General features: G+C 39.1%; 1 protein-coding gene across 1 annotated transcript in view; it reads right to left on the bottom strand.

Moving 5' to 3' along the window:
- Positions 1 to 6,964: 6,964 nt before the first annotated feature.
- Positions 6,965 to 20,468, bottom strand: part of LOC129624247 (ATP-binding cassette sub-family C member 4-like) — a 177,193-nt gene continuing 163,689 nt past the window's right edge. The window contains 2 exon segments of the mRNA XM_055541908.1: positions 6,965 to 7,036; positions 11,440 to 11,574. Of these exon segments, the coding sequence (XP_055397883.1) occupies positions 6,965 to 7,036; positions 11,440 to 11,574 (207 nt within the window).

The following is a 20,468-nucleotide window of genomic DNA, read 5'->3' as shown; positions in this document are numbered from 1 at the left end:
GATGGCATGACCAACTCAATGGACATGAGTTTGAGCAAGCTCTGGAAATTGGTGATGGACAGGGAAGCCTGGTATGCTGCAGTCCATGGGTCACAAAGAGTAGGACACAATTGAGTGACTGAACTGAAAGTGGTGGATCACAACAAACTGTGGAAAATTCTTCAATAGATGCAATACCAGACCACCTTACCTGACTTCTGAGAAACCTGTATGCAGGTTAAGGAGCAACATTCAGAAGTGGATGTGGAACAACTGACTAGGTCAAAATTGAAAAGGATTACAACAAGGCTGTATAATGTCACCCTGCTTATTTAACTTATATGCAGAGTACATCATATGATTGCCAGGCTGGATGAATCACAAGCTGGAATCAAAATTGCTGGAAGAAATATTGACAACCTCAAATAGGCAGATGATACCACTCTAATGGCAGAAAGTGAAAAGGAACTAAAGAGCCTCTTGATGAGAGTTAAAGAGCTGGCTTGAAACTCAACATTAAAAAATCTAAGGTCATGGCATCTGGTCCCATCACTTCATGGCAAATAGAAAAGGAAAAATTGGAACTAGTGAAAGATTTTATTTTCTTGGGCTCCAAAATCACTGCAGATGGTGACTGTAGCCATGAAATTAAAAAGATGTTTGCTCCTGGAAACGAAAACTATGACCAACCTAGACATCATATTAAAAAGCAGAGACATCACTTTTCTAACAAAAGCCTGTATAGTCAAAGCTATGTTTTTTCTAGTAGTCATGTATGGATTTGAGAGCTGGACCATAAAGAAGGCTCCTCACTGAAGAATTGATGCTTTTAAACTGTGATGCTGCAGAAGACTCCTCAGAGTCCCTTGAACTGCAAGGAGTTTGAACCAGTCAATCCAAAAGGAAATCAATCCTCAATATTCATTGGAAGGACTGATGCTGGAGCTTCAGCTCCAATACTTTAGCCACCTGATTCAAAGAACCAATTTATTGGAAATGACCCAAGTGGTGGGAAGGATTGAAGGAGAAAGGATAAGGGATTAGCATAGGATGAGATGGTTAGATAGCATCACAAACCCAATGGACATGTATTTAAGGAGATAGTAGAGGACAGAGGAGCCTGGCTTGCTGCAGTCCATGGGGACACAAAGAGTCAGACACAACTGAGTGACTGAACAACAATTCATTGGAAGGACTGATGTTGAAGCTGAAGATCCCATACTTTGGCCACCTGATGCAAAGAACCAACTCATTGGAAAAGACTCTGATGCTGGGAAAGAATGAATGCAAAAAGAAAAGAGATGGCAGAGGATGAGACAGCATCACCATCTCAATGGACATGAATCTGAGCAAACTCCAGAAGATAGTGAAGGACAGAGGAGCCTGGCTTACTGCAGTCCATGGGGTTGCAAAGAGTTGGACATGAGTGACTGAACAAAAACAACAACAAATGCTTTCTTCTTCATGGGACCTGGGGGCGGGGCAGCAGGGGTGGAGGCAAGAAACCATAGAAATGATGTACTGTTGTCATTATCTCACACATCAAGAGCCATGAGGGTCAAAAATGAACTTATCTGTGAAACAGAAACAGACTTAGATGTAGAGAACAGATCTGTGGTTGCCAAAGGGGAGGAGGTGTAGGAGAGGGATAGATTAGGAGTTTGGGATTAGCAGATGCAAACTATTTATACATAGATTAGATAAACAATAAGGTCCCACATTATAGCACAGGGAACTATATTCAATATCCTGTGATAAATTATAATGAAAAAAATGAAAAAGACTCTATTATATGTAAACTGAGCTGCTTTGCTGTAAAGCAAAAATTACCACAATACTGTAAATCAACTGTACTTCAATGAAATAAATTTTTAAAGAAACAAGAAAAAAAAGCCAAGGGTGTCAGTAGGTTCATTATTAGTAACTTTAACTCTGGTCATTTGCTTAGCCTGGTGTCTACCAGATTTTTCCAGTTTAAAAATAAAATTCTTTCGTAAAGAATCTGGGAAGGTATTTTGACTCTATGAAAATTCCACGCCTTCCCCAACCCACCAAATATTGACCGTATATTCAGCTAATGATGAATTCTGTCTAAATTATTTATGACAATGATGGCTGCTATATGGTGCTATTCTGTCAATATTTCTACATTTGTGAGTTGGCATTCTACTGCAAAAAAGAGCTTTCCCTTCCAATTTTATATCTTATCAGAATCGGTATAAATTCATGGATTTTTAAAAATTTTATTGTTGTAAAATATAGGGTTTAAAACCCTTCAATCCTCTTATCATTACTTACAACACTTCTAATGTGATACAAACTCCATCTCAGAGACTCTAGGTATTCTTCAAAATATAATTAAAAATGTTTGTCATACAATCCTCAAAATTTAAATATGATTAACTATTGGATAAAACACTGGTTTGTAATACCCAAAGCCTCTGCCTAATGGGATGGATACTAGTGAGCATGGTTGCTGAGTTAAAAAGTGAATTGGTGGTCAGAACCATCCAATGTAAACTTTGTATAACACATTCTTAATGTGTCTAAGTCTTAACGTTGGTTCTTAAAAAAATCACACAATCCCTATTTGACTCCTAAAGCAAGTCAGATGGGCCTGGACTATAGATGGAGGTTTCATGGGGCTGGGGCATGTTATTCCTTCTGGTAATGTTATTTTTTCAGTTCTAAATTCAAATATATCTTTCTCCAAGCTTTCAACACACTTTGTTTTGGTTTTTGGAAAAAAAAAATTCCTTAGAACATTAGGTTTAAAAAGCAAAAGTTCAGTTAATCCATATTCTTTGTTTCTAAAGGAAAATTAACAGCTTACACATAAAACCTTGTGCTTAAACAAAAAACTATGAAGAGTTTAAAACACAACTGTGCTGTGTTTCCAGGTACCTTCTTCATTAGGAACATGCTACTGATTCAAGAATAGAATTGGTATAAATATATGCACACTATTGTTTTTAGACTTGGGAAAAAACCCTCTAAACTTGAATAGGAATTTAATTTTTTCTAATTTTTTAATGCTATTAAAAATATTGATAATGTATAGTAGGGCCTTTTGAAAGTCCATATGGTCTAATTTTACACATAAATATGATGGTAACAATTCAGAAAGAGGGTAGTGCTGGAGAGGGTAGTACTGACAGCTAATCACACATCTAGCAGTGTTCAAAAGTAGAGTTTCTCACCCGTCTGGGTTTGAGAATCAGGTTTACTTAATTTTACATTTTCAGCCAATGCCACCTAATCACTGATTCACTGTGCACGGCTAGTGTGCACCTCCCCCTGCAAGTGCCACACTCACACTTGGTCTCTGTGTTGTTCAGGATCCCACCCATCCTAAGTGTGGATGTCATGGCAGTTGCTGATGGCTCTGAGTTTCCAGCTTTCTTGAATTTCCTGTACTTACTTCCAACCTGGTTACAAACAGTTCATGGACTGGCACTAGTGCACAGACCACACAGTGAGCGTCTCTGTCATAGTTAATCTTCACAGCAACCCTCTGTGAACCATGCTATCCCCATGTCAACTTTCAGACAAAGACACTGAAGCACAGTGGACTTCCCAACCTTAAGAGCTCATGATTAACAGAAGCAGAATTTGTATCCAAACCCAGTCAGCAATGCCTAGAGTCAATATTTGTGCCTGGAAGGCTGACTCCAGAGCTTGTGCTCCTCCCTGTGGGCTTATGTCATTTTAACTACAAGTGAAGGAAGAATAGCTTGGTTTAGGCCATCAGATGAGGACCTCCTCAAATACACCTTCTACAGTCTACAAACCTCCTTCATCCACACTCATCTTGTTCTCCTCTCCCGGTGATTAGGAATCACCAAGGTCAGTGATTTCACCCTGTGTCTCTGGATGCTCTTGGTCCATCCATCATCCCAACCAAAGAACTCCAAGCCCAGGAATAATATCCATCTTCCAAATGAAGAAGCTGAGATTCAGAGATTCAGAGATTAATATACTTGCTTGGGCAAGTAACTAAGGCTACATGGCTGTAGGGTGTTTATAGTCCATTTTTTCAAGGATGGTGCTAGTTTATTTCCCTGGCATCTTGGCAGGTTATCACTTTAACTTGACTCTCAAGTGTCCCACTCTGGACAGTACGTTCTTTGGACACCCACACCGCTATTGAGTTGCAGAGAAAGAACTGCAGGTGAGTGTGACTGACTCCAAAACCAGGGCTGTCTGTTATCCTAAGCTACCTCTTAGAATTTCAAAATTATAAAGTTGACAAGGAAGGCTTGTTTTCAGTCATCATTTATTCATTCAGAAAACATTTAACTGAGCACCTCCTATGTGACAGACACTGTGCTGGAAGATGTAATTAAAAACTGAATAGGGCACAGTTCCATATATTTTTCTCTCTTGGTTTAGTGAGAAAACAGACCATGTATGAATACTCATAGTCAGGGCTACATAACTAACATAACCAGTGTAAAATGCAAAGAACAGGGCCCTTTGCTTAAAAATCACCATATCAGACAATAGGACACTAACCACGTATGGTTCAGTTTAACAGATGAGAGGTGCTCAGGGTCCTACAGAAATACGAATTACCTAGGATGATGACTGATCTTAAGGTGACTTCCTAGAAGAGGTAACAACTGGCCTGACCCTAGAAAATGAGATTTCTCACCTACATGGACCTTGTCCTCCATTTTTTAGAACAGAGTGTAGTGATGAGAATCACTGAGTCATCATTTTGACTTACACATCAGTCATCAAGCGTTTCCCTCACAGTACATCTTCGTCACCTACCTCTGGAGCTGTTACACATGCCGTGGGAGCACATGGAGACATGTTGTCCAGACTTCAAGGACTCGCTGTCCAGCTGCTGGAAGTGCTGCCAGTGGGTGACCTTAAACCACCAGCCCCTCTGGGGGCAGCCTGGATGCCATGACCCATCCAGGTAGAGGTATGACAGCCTGGCCAGTGGACGTGTCAGGACAAACCTGGAGGGCCATCTTCACTCCAAACTCTCATGGGGTCAGCTCAGGTTTTCTGGCCAGTGATCTAGCTTGATCCTTCCCTCTGCCCTACCTTGTTTCTTCCCTCCTGATTCCACAGTGTTGATCCGAAGGGCACCCCTGATATACATCCCAGCACTAAACTCCATCCGAGTCTGCATCCCAGACAGCCAGGCTGCAACATGTATCAGAAAACATTCCAGTACTCAGGGAGGATTTTTATTTGAAAATTACTGGTTACACATGTCCTTATAACATTTTAAAACCCCCAAATAAAATACAAAATGGTGGAAACAAGGACTTTTTGTGTTAATATGGTTACCCTTGGTTTAAAACCCACAATCTAATGTTGCCTGACCAAAATGAAATTGTTATATATCAATAACAAAAGAAAACTAATACGTTGAAACACATGAAAGTGCCATTTTATAGCTTTAAAATAGGTTGAATGTTAGCAGGTCCACATATTCAATCTAATAGAAAAAATCCATTGGCATTTGAAATTAAGAGAACACTATACTTATGAATAACTCATGGGTGAAAGACATGGTTAATGAATTAAATTAGGAATTAGAAAATACATAATACATTGAATATTGATTGTAAGTAACAAAATTTTTCTACCAAAGTTTTGTAAGTATCAAAACTTGTAGGTTATAGCTAAAGTGGATCTCATAAAAAATGTCAGCTTTATATACTTATTAGAAAAATAATTACATTATTAATCTGTTTCCAATTTAAGAATTTAGAGAAAAAAATCTCAAAGTAAAGGAAAAGTTGAAGAAAAGAAAGAATGATATGATGAACTAAAAAGAAAAACAGAGCATCAATCAAGCAAAAGTTGATTCTTTGAAAACAGGAAGAATTATTCAAGATTATTCATAAAATAGTGAAGGCTCAAAGAAAATTAAAAGGCAAAAAGAACACAGAGATGCTGCAGAGATTAAATATATAAGATTTTGTGAATACATTTATTCCAATCAAGCTCAAAACTCACAGGAAACAGATCCACTTCTAGAAAAATGAAACTTACCAAAATGACTCTGCAGAAATAACACACTGAATAGGAAGAATATAATTACCAAAAGTTACCCAGAGAATTATGGTTTCACAACCTTGTAAATGTGATTAATGTCACTAAACTGTATGATTAAAAATGGTTACATGGCAAATTTTATGTTATATATATTTTACTACAATTTTTTAAATTGTAAAAATATAAAATCCTCTATCTACAAGACAGTCTAGAACATGTCTATCCTTCATTAGCAAATCCCTGGAAGGATTCCTACTTTGAGAAAGCATATTTTCTCTTCTTTTAGAGGGCTTCCCCAATGGCTCAACTGTAAAGAATCTGCCTTCAATGCAGGAGACACAGGAGATGAACGTACAATATTGTCCTGTATTTTTTGGAGGGCAACACCTCTCTCACCTATAATGTTACTTAAACTACTTGTGTTGTATGTTTTTCCTATTAGTTTTCTCTGTAGTATTTTAACCAGAGATCTCTGAGTGGAAAAACAGATTGTAGTTCTAGTAAAGAAAGTGGTGATACAAAATGGCAACTTCACAGTCTTCAAGAATCTCTGATATAACTGGAAAGTAATATGTAATTCTGTGAACAGTAAAAAAATAAATAAAATAAATCTGTGACAACTTTGTCTCAAATCTTAGAAAATGTGGCTTCAGAGTCCCTCAAAACAAAAAACCTGGGAGACAGCTTTTTTTGGTGGCCTGCATCTTTGATTTAGATAAAAGAAAAGAGTATAACATATAAATAAACATAATAAGTCCTTTTGCAAGAGCTTGAAATCACTGAATGAAGTTGAAGAAAAAATTACAGATTAACATCTTATGTGAATATTTGTTGCTGGTGTAAAAAAGTAAAATATAACTTATGCAGTACAAAAATCTATTAGAAAAATGCCTTTGGAATAGACATGAACTCATGGTACAATCACAATGTTGACTCAAAAATTGTTAAGGCTGAGGGCTGTCCACTAGACATTCATAACATTCATAACCACACGGTCACTGTGAGTGATATCTGGTTATTTCCTTTCAAAGTGCACCTGAGAGGATAAAAAGACAAAAACCACATGTTTAAGCGTTTTAAAGTCCTCCTAAGGCAACACATTTCTAGGTCCACTTCTTCATGTGAAGCAAATCATATCACTACTGGAGGCACAATTGGAAAAACCAGGGGTGTATTTATTCTACGGAGGAAGTAGCCCCATTAGAACTTTCATTGGGGCTGGACTTAATGACAAACAACCTGTAGATACACTTGAGTTCTGATCATTCTCACTAACAAATATGCTTTATCACTAAAGTAAATTGATAAGTAAAATCATTTTACTGACTCAAATCCTAGAGATAAATTAAAAACAAAGTGACAAAGAGGCTGGGAAATCTATTAATAGCATCTGCTCAAGGGTTTCTCATTTTCCCACATAAAATGAACACAATAAATTTGGATGTTAATATGAGGTTGTAACCCCTATATTTTATATACTCTGATTGATAATCATCAAAAATAGAAATAAGAAATGGAGAAAGCATAATACTAAGTAGCCATTAAAAAAATAAGATAACTATGTGCATTGATGTAATCTGAGATAGATATTAAGTGAAAAAAGGAAAGAATAGCTATCATTTGTGCTTAGAAACAGGAATTTTCTTCCTGATACACAGAACATCTCAACAGAACAGTCAACAGTGGTGCTGGGCTCCACCTTGGGGGAGAGCTGTGTGATGACAGGAGTGGAGAGTGATTTACTTTTTGTTCATAAATTTTAAAAAAGTATTTTTAAAAGTTTTAAGATTTTATAGCATTAGATATACCATGTGTTTTAAACTATATGATTATAAATACATTTTAATTATTTAGAGCAGTGGTCCCCAACTTTTTGGCACCAGGGACCCAGTTTCATGGAAGACAATGTTTCCACAGACAGGGCAAGAAAGAGGAGATTTAGGCATAATGTGAGCGATGGAGAGCAGCAGATGAAGCTTTGCTCCTTTGCATACCACTCACCTCCTGCTGTGCAGCCCAGTCCCTAACAGCACACTGACCATACCAGTTTGGCCCAGGAGTTGGGGACCCTTGATTTAGAGTCTCTAAAGCTACTTAGAACTATGGGTATATTTTTTTTATTATTGGAAGACAAGTCTTCTGTCTACAGCCTTTTAAAATATGATCCCACTTTTATACTGTAAAATGCTCTATATTCTCAAAGCCCTTAAGCATGTGGTCTCTCATCTGATCCCTGTAATAAAACATGTGAAGAAGCTGGCCAGGCTGTAATCCCCGCTCTACACATAGGTGAGGACCTGAGGCTCAGGGACACAAGGCCACATGGATGCTAACTGCCCCCTCCATTGATTCAAACTGGTCCAGGCTCCTAGAGCTAGGATCCTGAGAATTTTATAACTTCTGGGCTGTATTAGGTGATTTCATGAATTAAAAAAAAGTACACCTCTGTTGCACACTGGGAACAAAGAAACTTAAGAAAACCTCAACCAAATCTGCTTCATCACAGAACAGAATGGATGACAGGCATTCATTCTTTGAGCTGAATTGTGCCCCCTCCAATTTACATGTTGAAGTCCTGAACACCACCGTACCTTAGAATGTGACTGAATTTGGAGACAGTGTGTTTAAAGAGTCAGTAAAGTGACAGTGAAGTCATACAGATGGCTCCTAATCTAACAGACTAGAGTTTTTATAAGAAGAGATCAGGACACAGGCAAACAGAGGGAAGACCATGTGAGACACAGAGAGAAGACGGATCTCCAAGCCAAGGAGAGAGACCTCAGAGGAAACCAACCCTACTGACATCTTGACTCAGACTTCCAGCCTCCAGGGATGTAAGGAAATATGTTTCTGATGTTTGAGTCACCTGCTCTGTGGTCTTTGTATGACAGCCCTAGCAAACTAATGCCCCCTTCAACTTTATGAATCTAAAAGGTACTTTCTCTCCTATTTCATGGATCAGGGTCAATCAGACAGTGATCAGTTCACCTGAACTATTTGTGCAAGAAAATGTGATGTGGTAGCACCTTCTCCCAGATGTTGAGTTTTCTCTTCAGATGAATGAATTCTGTTCTATTAGAGTGAAAACCTTGTGACTTAGGCTAATCATCCTGCTGTTAAAGCTCTGAACAAGGCATTGATAACTGATGCCTGCAAATTCAGAAAACTGATAATCTGACAGTCTATCCTCCTAAGAGGATGCAGAGTATGCAGAAATAATATCAAGATGGGATGAGAATCAAGAACTGCATTTCTTTCTGTAGAGGTGACCTGAGCCAGTGGCAGGACTGAAATCTAAGAGTGAGGGTCTGTCACCCTGTGAACTTGAGTGACCGTCTCCACCTTGGCTACCACGTGAAAGGAGCAGTGTTCTCAGACTCGGCACAGAACACAGTACCTAGGTCCACACTCAGCCTCCCCAGAAATTCCCCCTCTGTGCTCCCTGGACCAGCTCTGTGATTTTGGGTGAGTCCTGGACCCAATCTCTTCATCCATGACATGGGATAAAAAAGGGCAGTCATGAGGATTAAGCGAAATAATATGCATGAGAGCTATGTAAAATAAATTATATAGAACCACACAAATGTAACTTACCATTAATATTGTTAGAATAGGTGCAGGATTACTAGATCAGGAATCACAAGATTTCTAATTCTGTGACCTATGCCTGCTTCTGTATGACCTATGTCTGCTTCTTTATGTGATACTTTATCTAAAACATATACTTAAAGAACAGATTCCTAATTCTGCATCTGCTGCAAACTAGCTTAACACCAGTTATATGCATAGGACAACATTCCTTCTAAGAGGAATTAGTTTCCTCACCTCTAAAGTGAGGATGTTGAACCCTATTACCTTATCTGGACTTATCTAAACTTCTGAGATCAATTTCTCATCACTCAACATTTTGATCATATATAAGGATAATATAGTTTTTAAATGAACACTTTGACACATAGGTGGGGACACCTCTCTTTGATGTGTAATGCCTAAGTTCAAAAGAACAAAAGGTTTTGTAAGAGTCCTGACTCATTTGTGACTAGGTTATATGGGAATCACAAATGATTATCAGGTCTCAGGAGGGAAACTGACTGGGAGACACTCTAGTAGATGAAAGCACTCTGTAAATTTTAGGCACAAAAAATACAGAGCTTCATGTTCAGTTTCTCAACATTTGCATACAATACAGTACTTACAAAAAACTATCTCCTATCCTATGAACAGTGGAAGGTACTGATCTGCATTTTCTCATTTCTAAGGAGGATTGAGAAGAAACAGTGACAGAGGGAATTTAAGCCACATTTTAAGGTAAGTCTTTCATACAGAAATACTGCTAGATACTGAGGCATGTTTTCTTTAACAGATATTTTAAATATTACACAAGTAACTTTATTGTACTTACAAATGAAAATCTGGGAAAGGCAGAAAAGTATGAAGAAGGTAAAATGCATCCATAATTTCATACCCAGAGATAAATTTTCAGTACGGAAGCTTCACCACATACAGCTAGATAACTCATCCCACCCTGAACAACGCATCTCAAGTGGCAAGAACACCACACCTTCCCTCTCTCCCTCTATCTTCCCATCAGTGTCAATCCCACCTTGTTCCAGAATGAATTACAGGTGGCCGCATGACAATCGCTAAATCCCGCAAACTAGACCTCAGTTGTCACAGCTGTACAAGACACTACCACCCCACCTTTGTGAGAAAGACATCATGTGAGTGAATGTCGCTCACTGAGTGCCTTCCTCACACCATATATAGCGCTTAGTGCTCTCACCCACCTCATCTTCAAGCACCATCCAGAGTACAGTGTTAAGGTATTGTGAACTCCTGATTTATCCTGATGACAATTTACCTTCTTCTGGAAGGTAAAGGCAGCAGTGTTGGGGAGGGGATAATTGAATAAAATTTTAAACAATATAGAATTAGGGATTAAGTGACAGTATTGTGTAGGAGTTTTCTTTACAGCTTAGAAACAGAAGCAACTTATACCTTTCCCTGGTAAATCTTCATAGACTCAAAATATTCCAAATTTTTTTTCCTTAAACTATCAAATTTCATGGATGCTCCTGACAGCACTTGAATCACAAACGTGCTGAGGACCAATCAGAATGAAACGCCAAAGGTCTGCAAAATGAGAGTGTTCTGTGCGCTAATGGAATGTGAATCTAGGGTCCAAGTGTGGTAAGTCCTATCTGAAATCTGTCTCAAGCGCAGGTGTGCGTGTGCATAGAAAAGCACACTCATACTACCCCCCACCCCCACCACTACTGCAGATTCTCAGCAGACTTGCCCACCACATCTTGTTAAGACCCAGCCATGAAGCTTAGTCTCTGGAGGTTTATGATTGGAAAGGGCACAGAGATCCTGGGTGGAGATTTTGAAGAATGAAGCTGGAGACAAACTAACTACAAAGTCATGCAGCAGACTCACCTGTTTTGCCCTTTCAATGAGGGCAGAGGCCTCTGCCTTACCCAGGTTTTGCACCATCTTGTAAAACAGGCTAACTGTATTTTGCAGTAAATCATATGGCTGGCTACATTCTTTCCATCTCCCTAAATCCAAAACCTGTTAATCATCAGAAAGAAACCAATTAGCACCAATGTTGTACAGTAACATATTATGTATGTGTGTCTCTGTGTTAAGTCATTTCAGTCATGTTCAACTCTTTGCAACTCTATGGACTGTAGCTCGCCAGGCTCCTCTGTCCATAGGGTTCTCCAGGCAAGAATATTGAGTGGATTGCCACTTCCTTCTCCAAGGGATCTTTTCGACCCAGGGATTGGGTCCTGCATTGGCAGGTGGATTCTTTACCATGAGCACCAAATGTTTCACAGTAACACATTATAACCTGGACAATATTTCAAACACAGGCAGGACAGGAGAGTAGGGAGGATTTATTTGGATGTTAGAACTGGCTGGTGTTTAAATGGTTTGATTACCCTGTTTTACTAGGCAGACAAAGGTCTAACCTGATCTTTTATTATTATAAGGTTATAGGAAAGGAAGAAAATGAAAGTTTTACACTATGATTACTGGCACTCAGCAGTATGTAGCATCTTATATTCTTCCTAGGGCATTTGGGATTATTATCATTAGTTAGCACTTTTAGCTGTCAGACTCTGAGCTTTGAGGGATATTTATACAGATACACAGAGTTGCCAAATATATTGATTCAAGAAAATCAGTCAATTTATCTAAAAAGAAGGTTGATATCAGACAAACCAGATGACAGTGACCTGACAGCAACTTGTCAAGTTGGTTTGACAGAACCTGAGCAAAATTTGGGGAAAAAAAGAAGATGCTTCTGGAATTTCTTTAGGGTTCTGGAATACTGTCAGCTGCTAAGAGGGGCTGAATGCTTTATATGAGAGATTAAGATGTTTCTTGAAGTTGGCTGTGGTTGTAGTTTATTATTCTGAGAGTGAAAGGATGGCAAAAGGAGATGCTACATAGCACTTTAGTAGAATTGCTCTGCATAAAAACAAACTCTAGAAATCCAATTTTCTGCTTCAGTTAAATTCAGTCAGTCAGTCATGTCCAACTTTTTATGACCCCATGAATAGCAGCATGCCAGACCTCCCTGTCCATCACCAGCTCTCAGAGTTTAACCAAAATCATGTCCATTGAGTTGGTGATGCCATCCAGCCATCTTATCCTCTGTCATCCCCTTCTCGTCCTGCCCTCAATCCCTCCCAGCATCAGAGTCTTTTCCAATGAGTCAACTCTTCACATGAGGTGGCCAAAGTATTGGAGTTTCAGCTTTATCAGTCCTTCCAATGAACACCCAGGACTGATCTCCTTTAGGATGGACTGGTTGGATCTCCTTGCAGTCCAGGGACTCTCAAGAGTCTTCTCCAAAACCACAGTTCAAAAGCACCAATTCTTTGGTGCTCAGCTTTCTTCACAGTCCAACTCTCACATCCATACATGACCACTGGAAAAACCATAGCCTTGACTAGATGGACATTGTTGGCAAATAATATCTCTGCTTTTGAATATGCTATCTAGGTTGGTCATAACTTTCCTTCCAAGGAGTAAGCGTCTTTTAATTTCATGGCTGCAATCACCATCTCCAGTGCTTTTGGAGCCCAAAAAGTCTGACACTATTTCCACTGTTTCCTCATCTATTTCCCATGAAGTGATGGGACCAGATGCCATGATCTTAGTTTTCTGAGTGTTGAGCTTTAAGCCAACTTTTTCACTCTCCTCTTTCACTTTCATCAAGAGGCTTTTTAATTCCTCTTCACTTTCTGTCATAAGGGTGGTGTCATATGAATGTCTGAGGCTATTGATATTTCTCCTGGCAATCTTGATTCCAGCTTGTGCTTCTTCCATCCCAGCGTTTCTCATGATGTACTCTGCATATAAGTTAAATAAGCAGGGTGACAATATACAGTGTTGATGTACTCCTTTTCCTATTTGGAACCAGTCTGTTGTTCCATGTCCAGTTCTAACTGTTGCTTCCTGACCTGCATACAGGTTTCTCAAGAGGCAGGTCAGGTGGTCTGGTATTCCTATCTCTTTCAGAATTTTCCACAGTTTATTGTGATCCACACAGTCAAAGGCTTTGGCATAGTCAATAAAGTATAAATAGTTTTTTTTTTTCTGGAACTCTCTTGCTTTTTCCATAATCCAGCAGATGTTGGCAATTTGATCAAGTTCCTCCAGCTTAAACATCTGGAAATTCACGGTTCATGTATTGCTGAAGCCTGGCTTGGAGAATTTTGAGCATTACTTTACCAGCGTGTGAGATGAGTGCAATTGTGAGGTAGTTTGAGCATTCTTTGGCATTGCCTTTCTTTGGAATTGGAATGAAAACTGACCTTTTCCAGTCCTGTGGCCACTGCTGAGTTTTCCAAATTTGCTGGTATATTGAGTGCAGCACTTTTACAGCATCATCTTTCAGGATTTGAAATAGCTTAACTGGAATTCCATCACCTCAACTAGCTTTGTTCATAGTGATGCTTTCTAAGGCCCACTTGACTTCACATTCCAGGATGTCTGGCTCTAGGTGAGTGATCACATCATCATGATTATCTTGGTCATGAAGATCTCTTTTGTACAGTTCTTCTGTGTATTCTTGCCACTTTTCTTAATATCTTCTGCTTCTGTTAGGTCCATACCATTTCTGTCCTTTATCGAGCCCATCTTTGCATGAGATGTTCCCTTGGTATCTCTAATTTTCTTGAAGAGATCTCTAGTCTTTCTCATTCTGTTGTTTTCCTCTATTTCTTTGCATTGATCACTGAGGAAGGCTTTCTTATCTCTCCTTGCTATTCTTTGGAACTCTGCATTCAGATGCTTATATCTTTCCTTTTCTCCTTTGCTTTTCACTTCTCTTCTTTTCACAGCTATTTGTAAGGCCTCCCCAGACAGCCATTTTGCTTTTTTGCATTTCTTTTCCATGGGGATGGTCTTGATCCCTGTCTCTTGTAGAATGTCATGAACCTCCGTCCATAGTTTATCAGGCACTCTATCTATAAGATCTAGTCCCTTAAATCTATTTCTCACTTCCACTGTATAATCATAAGGGATTTGATTTAGGTCATACCTGAATGCATATGACACCACCCTTATGGCAGAAATTGAAGAGGAATTAAAAAGCCTCTTGATGAAGGTGAAAGAGAGTGAAAAAGTTGGCTTAAAGCTCAACATTCAGAAAATGAAGATCATGGCATCTGGTCCCATCACTTCATGGGAAATAAATGGGGAAACAGTGGAAACAGTGTCAGACTTTATTTTTGGGGGCTCCAAAAAATCACTGCAGATGGTGACTGCCGCCATGAATTTAAAAGATGCTTACTCCTTGGAAGAAAAGTTATGACAAGCCTAGATAGCATATTGAAAAGCAGAGACATTATTTGCCAACAATGTCCATCTAGTCAAGGCTATGGTTTTTCCAGTGGTCATGTATGGATGTGAGAGTTGGACTGTGAAGAAAGCTGAGCGCTGAAGAATTGATGCTTTTGAACTGTGGTGTTGGAGAAGACTCTTGAGAGTCCCTTGGACTGCAAGGAGATCCAACCAGTCCATTCTGAAAGCAATCAGCCCTGGGATTTCTTTGGAAGGAATGATGCTAAAGCTGAAACTCCAATACTTTGGCCACCTAATGTGAAAAGTAGACTCATTGGAAAAGACTCTGATGCTGGGAGGGATTGGGGGCAGGAGGAGAAGGGGACGACTGAGGCGAGATGGCTGGATGACATCACTGACTTGATGGACATGAGTCTAAGTGAACTCCAGGAGATGGTCATGGACAGGGGTGCCTGGTGTGCTGTGATTCATGCGGTCCCAAAAAGTCAGACATGACTCTGTGACTGAACTGCATGGTTTCGTGGTTTTCCCTACTTTCTTCAATTTAAGTCTGAATTTGGCAATAAGGAGTTCATGATCTGTGCCACAGTCAGCTCATGGTCTTGTTTTTACTGACTGCATAGAGCTTCTCCATCTTTGGCTGCAAAGAATATAATCAATCTGATTTCGATGTTGACCATATGGTGATTTCCATGTGTAGAGTCTTCTCTTATGTTGTTAGAAGAGGGTGTTTGCTATGACCAGTGTGTTCTCTTGGCAAAACTCTATTAGCCTTTGCCTTGCCTCATTCTGTATTCCAAGGCCAAGTTTGCCTGTTATTCCAGGTGTTTCTTCACTTCCTACTTTTGCATTCCAGTCCCCTATAAAGAAAAGGACATCTTTTTTGGGTGTTAGTTCTAAAAGGCCTTGTAGGTCTTCATAGAACCATTCAACTTTAGCTTCTTCAGCGTTATTGGTTGGAGCATAGGCTTGGATTACTGTGATATTGAATGGTTTGCCTTGGAAATGAACAGACATCATTCTGTTGTTTTTGAGATTGCATCCAAGTACTGCATTTTGGACTCTTTTGTTGACCATGATGGCTACTCCATTTTTTCTAAGGGATTCCTGCCCACAGTAGTAAATATAATGGTTATCTGAGTTAAATTCACCCATTCCAGTCCATTTTAGTTCTCCTTGGATAAGATCAAAGAAGCAATTAAGAAATTGAGCTTGTAATTCTAGTGATCATGGACCACACAGCACATGGAGGCAGCCCAATCTGAACTGCCTAGAACCTGAACCTGTTTTCACAAATTATTTTTCTCTGCTCCTTTTTCTTTCTTTCTTAAGCTGCCTTCCTTCCACCCCTTTTATTGCTCATTAATATGTCTGCTGGACTACCTGGGTAGCTCAGCTGCTAAATAATCCACCTGCAAAGAAGGATGTACCGGTTCAATTCCTGGGTGGGGAAGTTCCCCTGGAGAAAGGTAGGCTACTCACTCCAGTGTTCATGGGCTCCCCTGGTGGCTCAGATGGTAAAGAATCCACCTGTTGTGGGAAACCTGGGTTCGATCCCTGCATTGGGAGGATCCCCTGGAGGATGTCATGGCAACCCACTCCAGTGTTCTTGCCTGGAGAATCCCATGGACAGGGTAGCCTGGCCAGCTACAGTCCATGGAGTCACAAAGAGTCGGACATCAAGAGACTAAGGATAATAGGTCTCTGCTTACTGACTAAACACAAGGAAGTGAAGTGAAAGTCATTCAGTCGAGTCTGACTCTTTGCAACCCCATGGACTATATAGTCCATGGAATTCTCCAGGCCAGAATTCTGGACTAAGCATAATAGACCTGCTAATTATAAACTGAAAGAGAGAGGAAGGGGCTCGTAACTCTCCCTTTCTACTTATTAGTGACTTTGGTTAATTATTTTTTTGGGGTGGGGGAGGGAGTGTCTGAAACAATTTGCTCAAATGATATAACTCTTAAAAAGTTCTGATGTTAAGTTGTACTTTGTTCTTCATTTAAAGTAAATGCATCTTTAAGAGAATATGCTGAAACTCTAAACAAGCACAGGTTGCTTTTCCACATCTAGGCATTACAGTTAATTCCATTCTTTGTAATTAATTAGAAATATTTATTAAGTCTCATAAAGTCCATTTTCCTGTTAATCTTTTGTTTACTCCTGTGGATCACTGCTAAAGGCAGCTCTCTCAAAAGAGCCCAAGAATAACAGAATCTTTCACACCCACATAATAATTTATATCTTCTGTAACTTGTCCAACTCAGATGCTCTGAATATATAATTTTACTAAAGTGTATCATAAGAGAACATAACTACTTATTCTGAAGTTGAGGAATAAAAAGTAAAGTTTTAAAACATGGGTATCCAAACACCTATATTCAATGAATCTATGAAAGTGTTGTCAGGAATATACAGTGGAGAAGACAGTCTCTTTAGTAAATAGTACTGGGATAGCTGGACACGTGGAATGTTAGGTCCATGAATCAAGGCAAATTAGAAATGTTCAAAGAGGAGATGGCAAGAGTGAACATCGACATTTTAGGAATCAGTGAACTAAAATGGACTGGAATAGGTTAATTTAACTCAGATGACCATTATATCTACTACTGTGGGGAAGAATCTCTTAGAAGAAATGAAGTATCCCCCATAGTCATCAAAAGAGTCTGAAATGCAGTACTTGGATGCAATCTCAAAAATGACAAAATGATCTCTGTTCTTTTTCAAGGCAAACCATTCAATATCAAAGTAATCCAAGTCTATTCTCCAACCAGTAATGATGAAGAAGCTGAGGTTGAACAGTTCTATGAAAACCTACAAGACTTTCTAGAACTAACACCCCAAAAAGATGTCCTTTTCATTATAGGGGACTGGAATGCAAAAATAGAAATTCAAGAAATACCTGAAAAAACAGGCAAATTTGGCCTTGGAGTACAAAATGAAGCAGGGCAAAGACTAATAGAGTTTTGCCAAGAGAACACACTGGTCATAGCAAACACCCTCTTCCTACAACACAAGAGAAGACTATACATGGACATCACCAGATGGTCAATACAGAAATCAGATGAATTATATTCTTCCAGCCAAACATGAAGAAGCTCTAAGCTCTATACAGTCAGCAAAAACAAGACCAGGAGCTGATTGTGGCTCAGATCATGAACTGCTTATTGCAAAATTCAGACTTAAGTTGAAGATAGTAGGAAAAACCACTATACCATTCAGGTATGACCCAAATCAAATTCCTTATGATTATATGTTGGAAGTGACAAAGAGATTCGAGGGATTAGATATGATAGACAGAGTGCCTGAAGAACTATGGACAGAGGTTCCTGACACTGTACGGGAGGCAGAGATCGAGCCCATCCCCAAGAAAAAGAAATGCAAAAAGGCAAAATGGTTGTCTGAGGAGGACTTACAAATAGTTGTGAAAGGAAGAGAAGCAAAGGGCAAAGAAGAAAAGGAAAGATATACCCATCTGAATGCAAAGCCCCAAAGAATAGAGGAGAGATAAGAAAATCTTCCTCAGTGATCAATGCAAATAAATAGAGGAAAACAATAGAATGCGAAAGCCTAGAAATGTCTCCAAGAAAATCAGAGATACCAAGGGAACATTTAAGGCAAAGATAGGCACAATAAAGGACAGAAATGTTATGGACCTAACAGAAGCAGAAGATTTTAAGAAGTGGTAAGAATACACAGAAGAACTATACAAAAAAGATCTTCATGACACGGATAACCATGATGGTGTGACTCCCCTAGAGCCAGATATCCTGGAATGTGAAGTCAAAGTGGGCCTTAGGAAGCATCACTATGAACAAAGCTAGTGGAGGTGATGGAATTTCAGTTGAGCTAATTCAAATCCTAAAAGATGATGCTGTGATAGTGCTTCACTCAATATACCAGAAAATTTGGAAAACTCAGCAGGACTGGAAAAAGTCATTTTTCATTCCAATCCCAAAGAAAGGCAATGCCCCAAAATGCTCAAACTACCACACAATTGCACACATCTCACATGCTAGCAAAGTAATGCTCAAAACTCTCCAAGCCAAGCTTCAACAGTACGTGAATGATGAACTTCCAGATGTTCAAGCTGGATTTAGAAAAGGCAGAGGAACCAGAGATCAAATTGCCAACATCCTCTAGATCATTGAAAAAGCAATAGAGTTCCAGAAAATCATCTACTTGTGCTTTATTGACTACACCAAAACGTTTGACTGTGTGGATCACAACAAATTGCGGAAAAATCTTAAGAGATGGGAATACCAGACCACCTGACCTACCTCCTGAAAAACCTGTATGCAAGTCAGGAAGCAACAGTTAGAACCGGTCATAGAACAACAAACTGGTTCCAAATTGGGAAAGGAATATGTCAAGGCTGTATATTATCACTTTGCTTATTTAACTTATATGCAGAGTACACCATGAGAAACACTGAGCTGGAGGAAGCCCAAGCTGGAATCAAGATTTCTGGGAGAAATATCAATAAACTCAGATATGCAGATGACACCACCTTTATGGCAGAAATCAAAGAAGAACTAAAGAGCCTCTTGATGAGAGTGAAAAAGTTGTCTTAAAACTCAACGTTCAGAAAACTAAGATCATGGCCTCTAGTCCTATCACTTCATGACAAATAGATGGGGAAACAGTGGAAACAGTGACAGAGTTTATTTTGGGGGACTCCAAAATCACTGAATATGGTGACTACAGCCATGAAATTAAAAGACACTTGCTCCTTTGAATAAAAGTTATGACCAACCTAGACAGCATATTAAAAAGCAGAAGTATTACTTTGGTGACAAAGTCTATCTAGTCAAAGCTATGGTTTTTCCAGGAGTCATATATGGATATGAGAGTTGGACCATAAAGAAAACTGAGTACCAATTCTTGTGGTGTTGGAGAAAACTCTTGAGCATCCTTTGTACTTCAAGGAGCCAACCAGTCCATCATAAAGGAAATCAGTCCTGAATATTGATCGGAAGGACTGATGCTGAAGCTGAAATTCCAATACTTCAGCCACCTGATGTGAAGAACTGATTCCTTGGAAAAGACCCTGATGTTGGGAAAGATATAAGGCAGGAGGAGAAGGGGACAACAGTAGATGAGATGGTTGGATGGCATCACTGGCTTGATGGACATGAGTTTATGTAACCTCCAGGAGTTGGTGATGGACAGGGAAGCCTGGCATGCTGCAGTCCATGGTGTTGCAAAGAGTCAGATACGACTGAGTGACTGAACTGAACTGAACTGGACACCTACATGGAAATAAATGAAATTAGAACACACTAATTTTTTTGTATATGTACAACCATAGAAAATAAACCACATACAAATATAAACTCAAAATGGTGTAAGACCTCATATAAAACTGGATACAATAAAACTAGAGGAAAACACAAAACACCCTTTGACATGAATCATGGCAATAGCTTCTTAGTCTCCCAAAGCAAAAGAAAAAAAGCAAAAGTAAACAAATGGGACCTAATCAAACCTATAATCTTTTAACAGCAAAGAACACTAACCAAATGAAGAGACAATACCTAAGGAATGAGATAAAATATTTACAAATGATGTGACTGACAGGGGGTTATTATCTAAAATATACAAACATCTCATATAACTCAATATCAATAAACCAATAACCC

The sequence above is a fragment of the Bubalus kerabau genome, chromosome 12 (genome assembly GCF_029407905.1).
Source record: "Bubalus kerabau isolate K-KA32 ecotype Philippines breed swamp buffalo chromosome 12, PCC_UOA_SB_1v2, whole genome shotgun sequence".
In the NCBI taxonomy this organism is placed as follows: domain Eukaryota; kingdom Metazoa; phylum Chordata; class Mammalia; order Artiodactyla; family Bovidae; genus Bubalus; species Bubalus kerabau.
The sequence above is the reverse complement of the archived record's forward strand: the minus strand, read 5'-3'. Positions and strand labels throughout refer to the sequence as shown.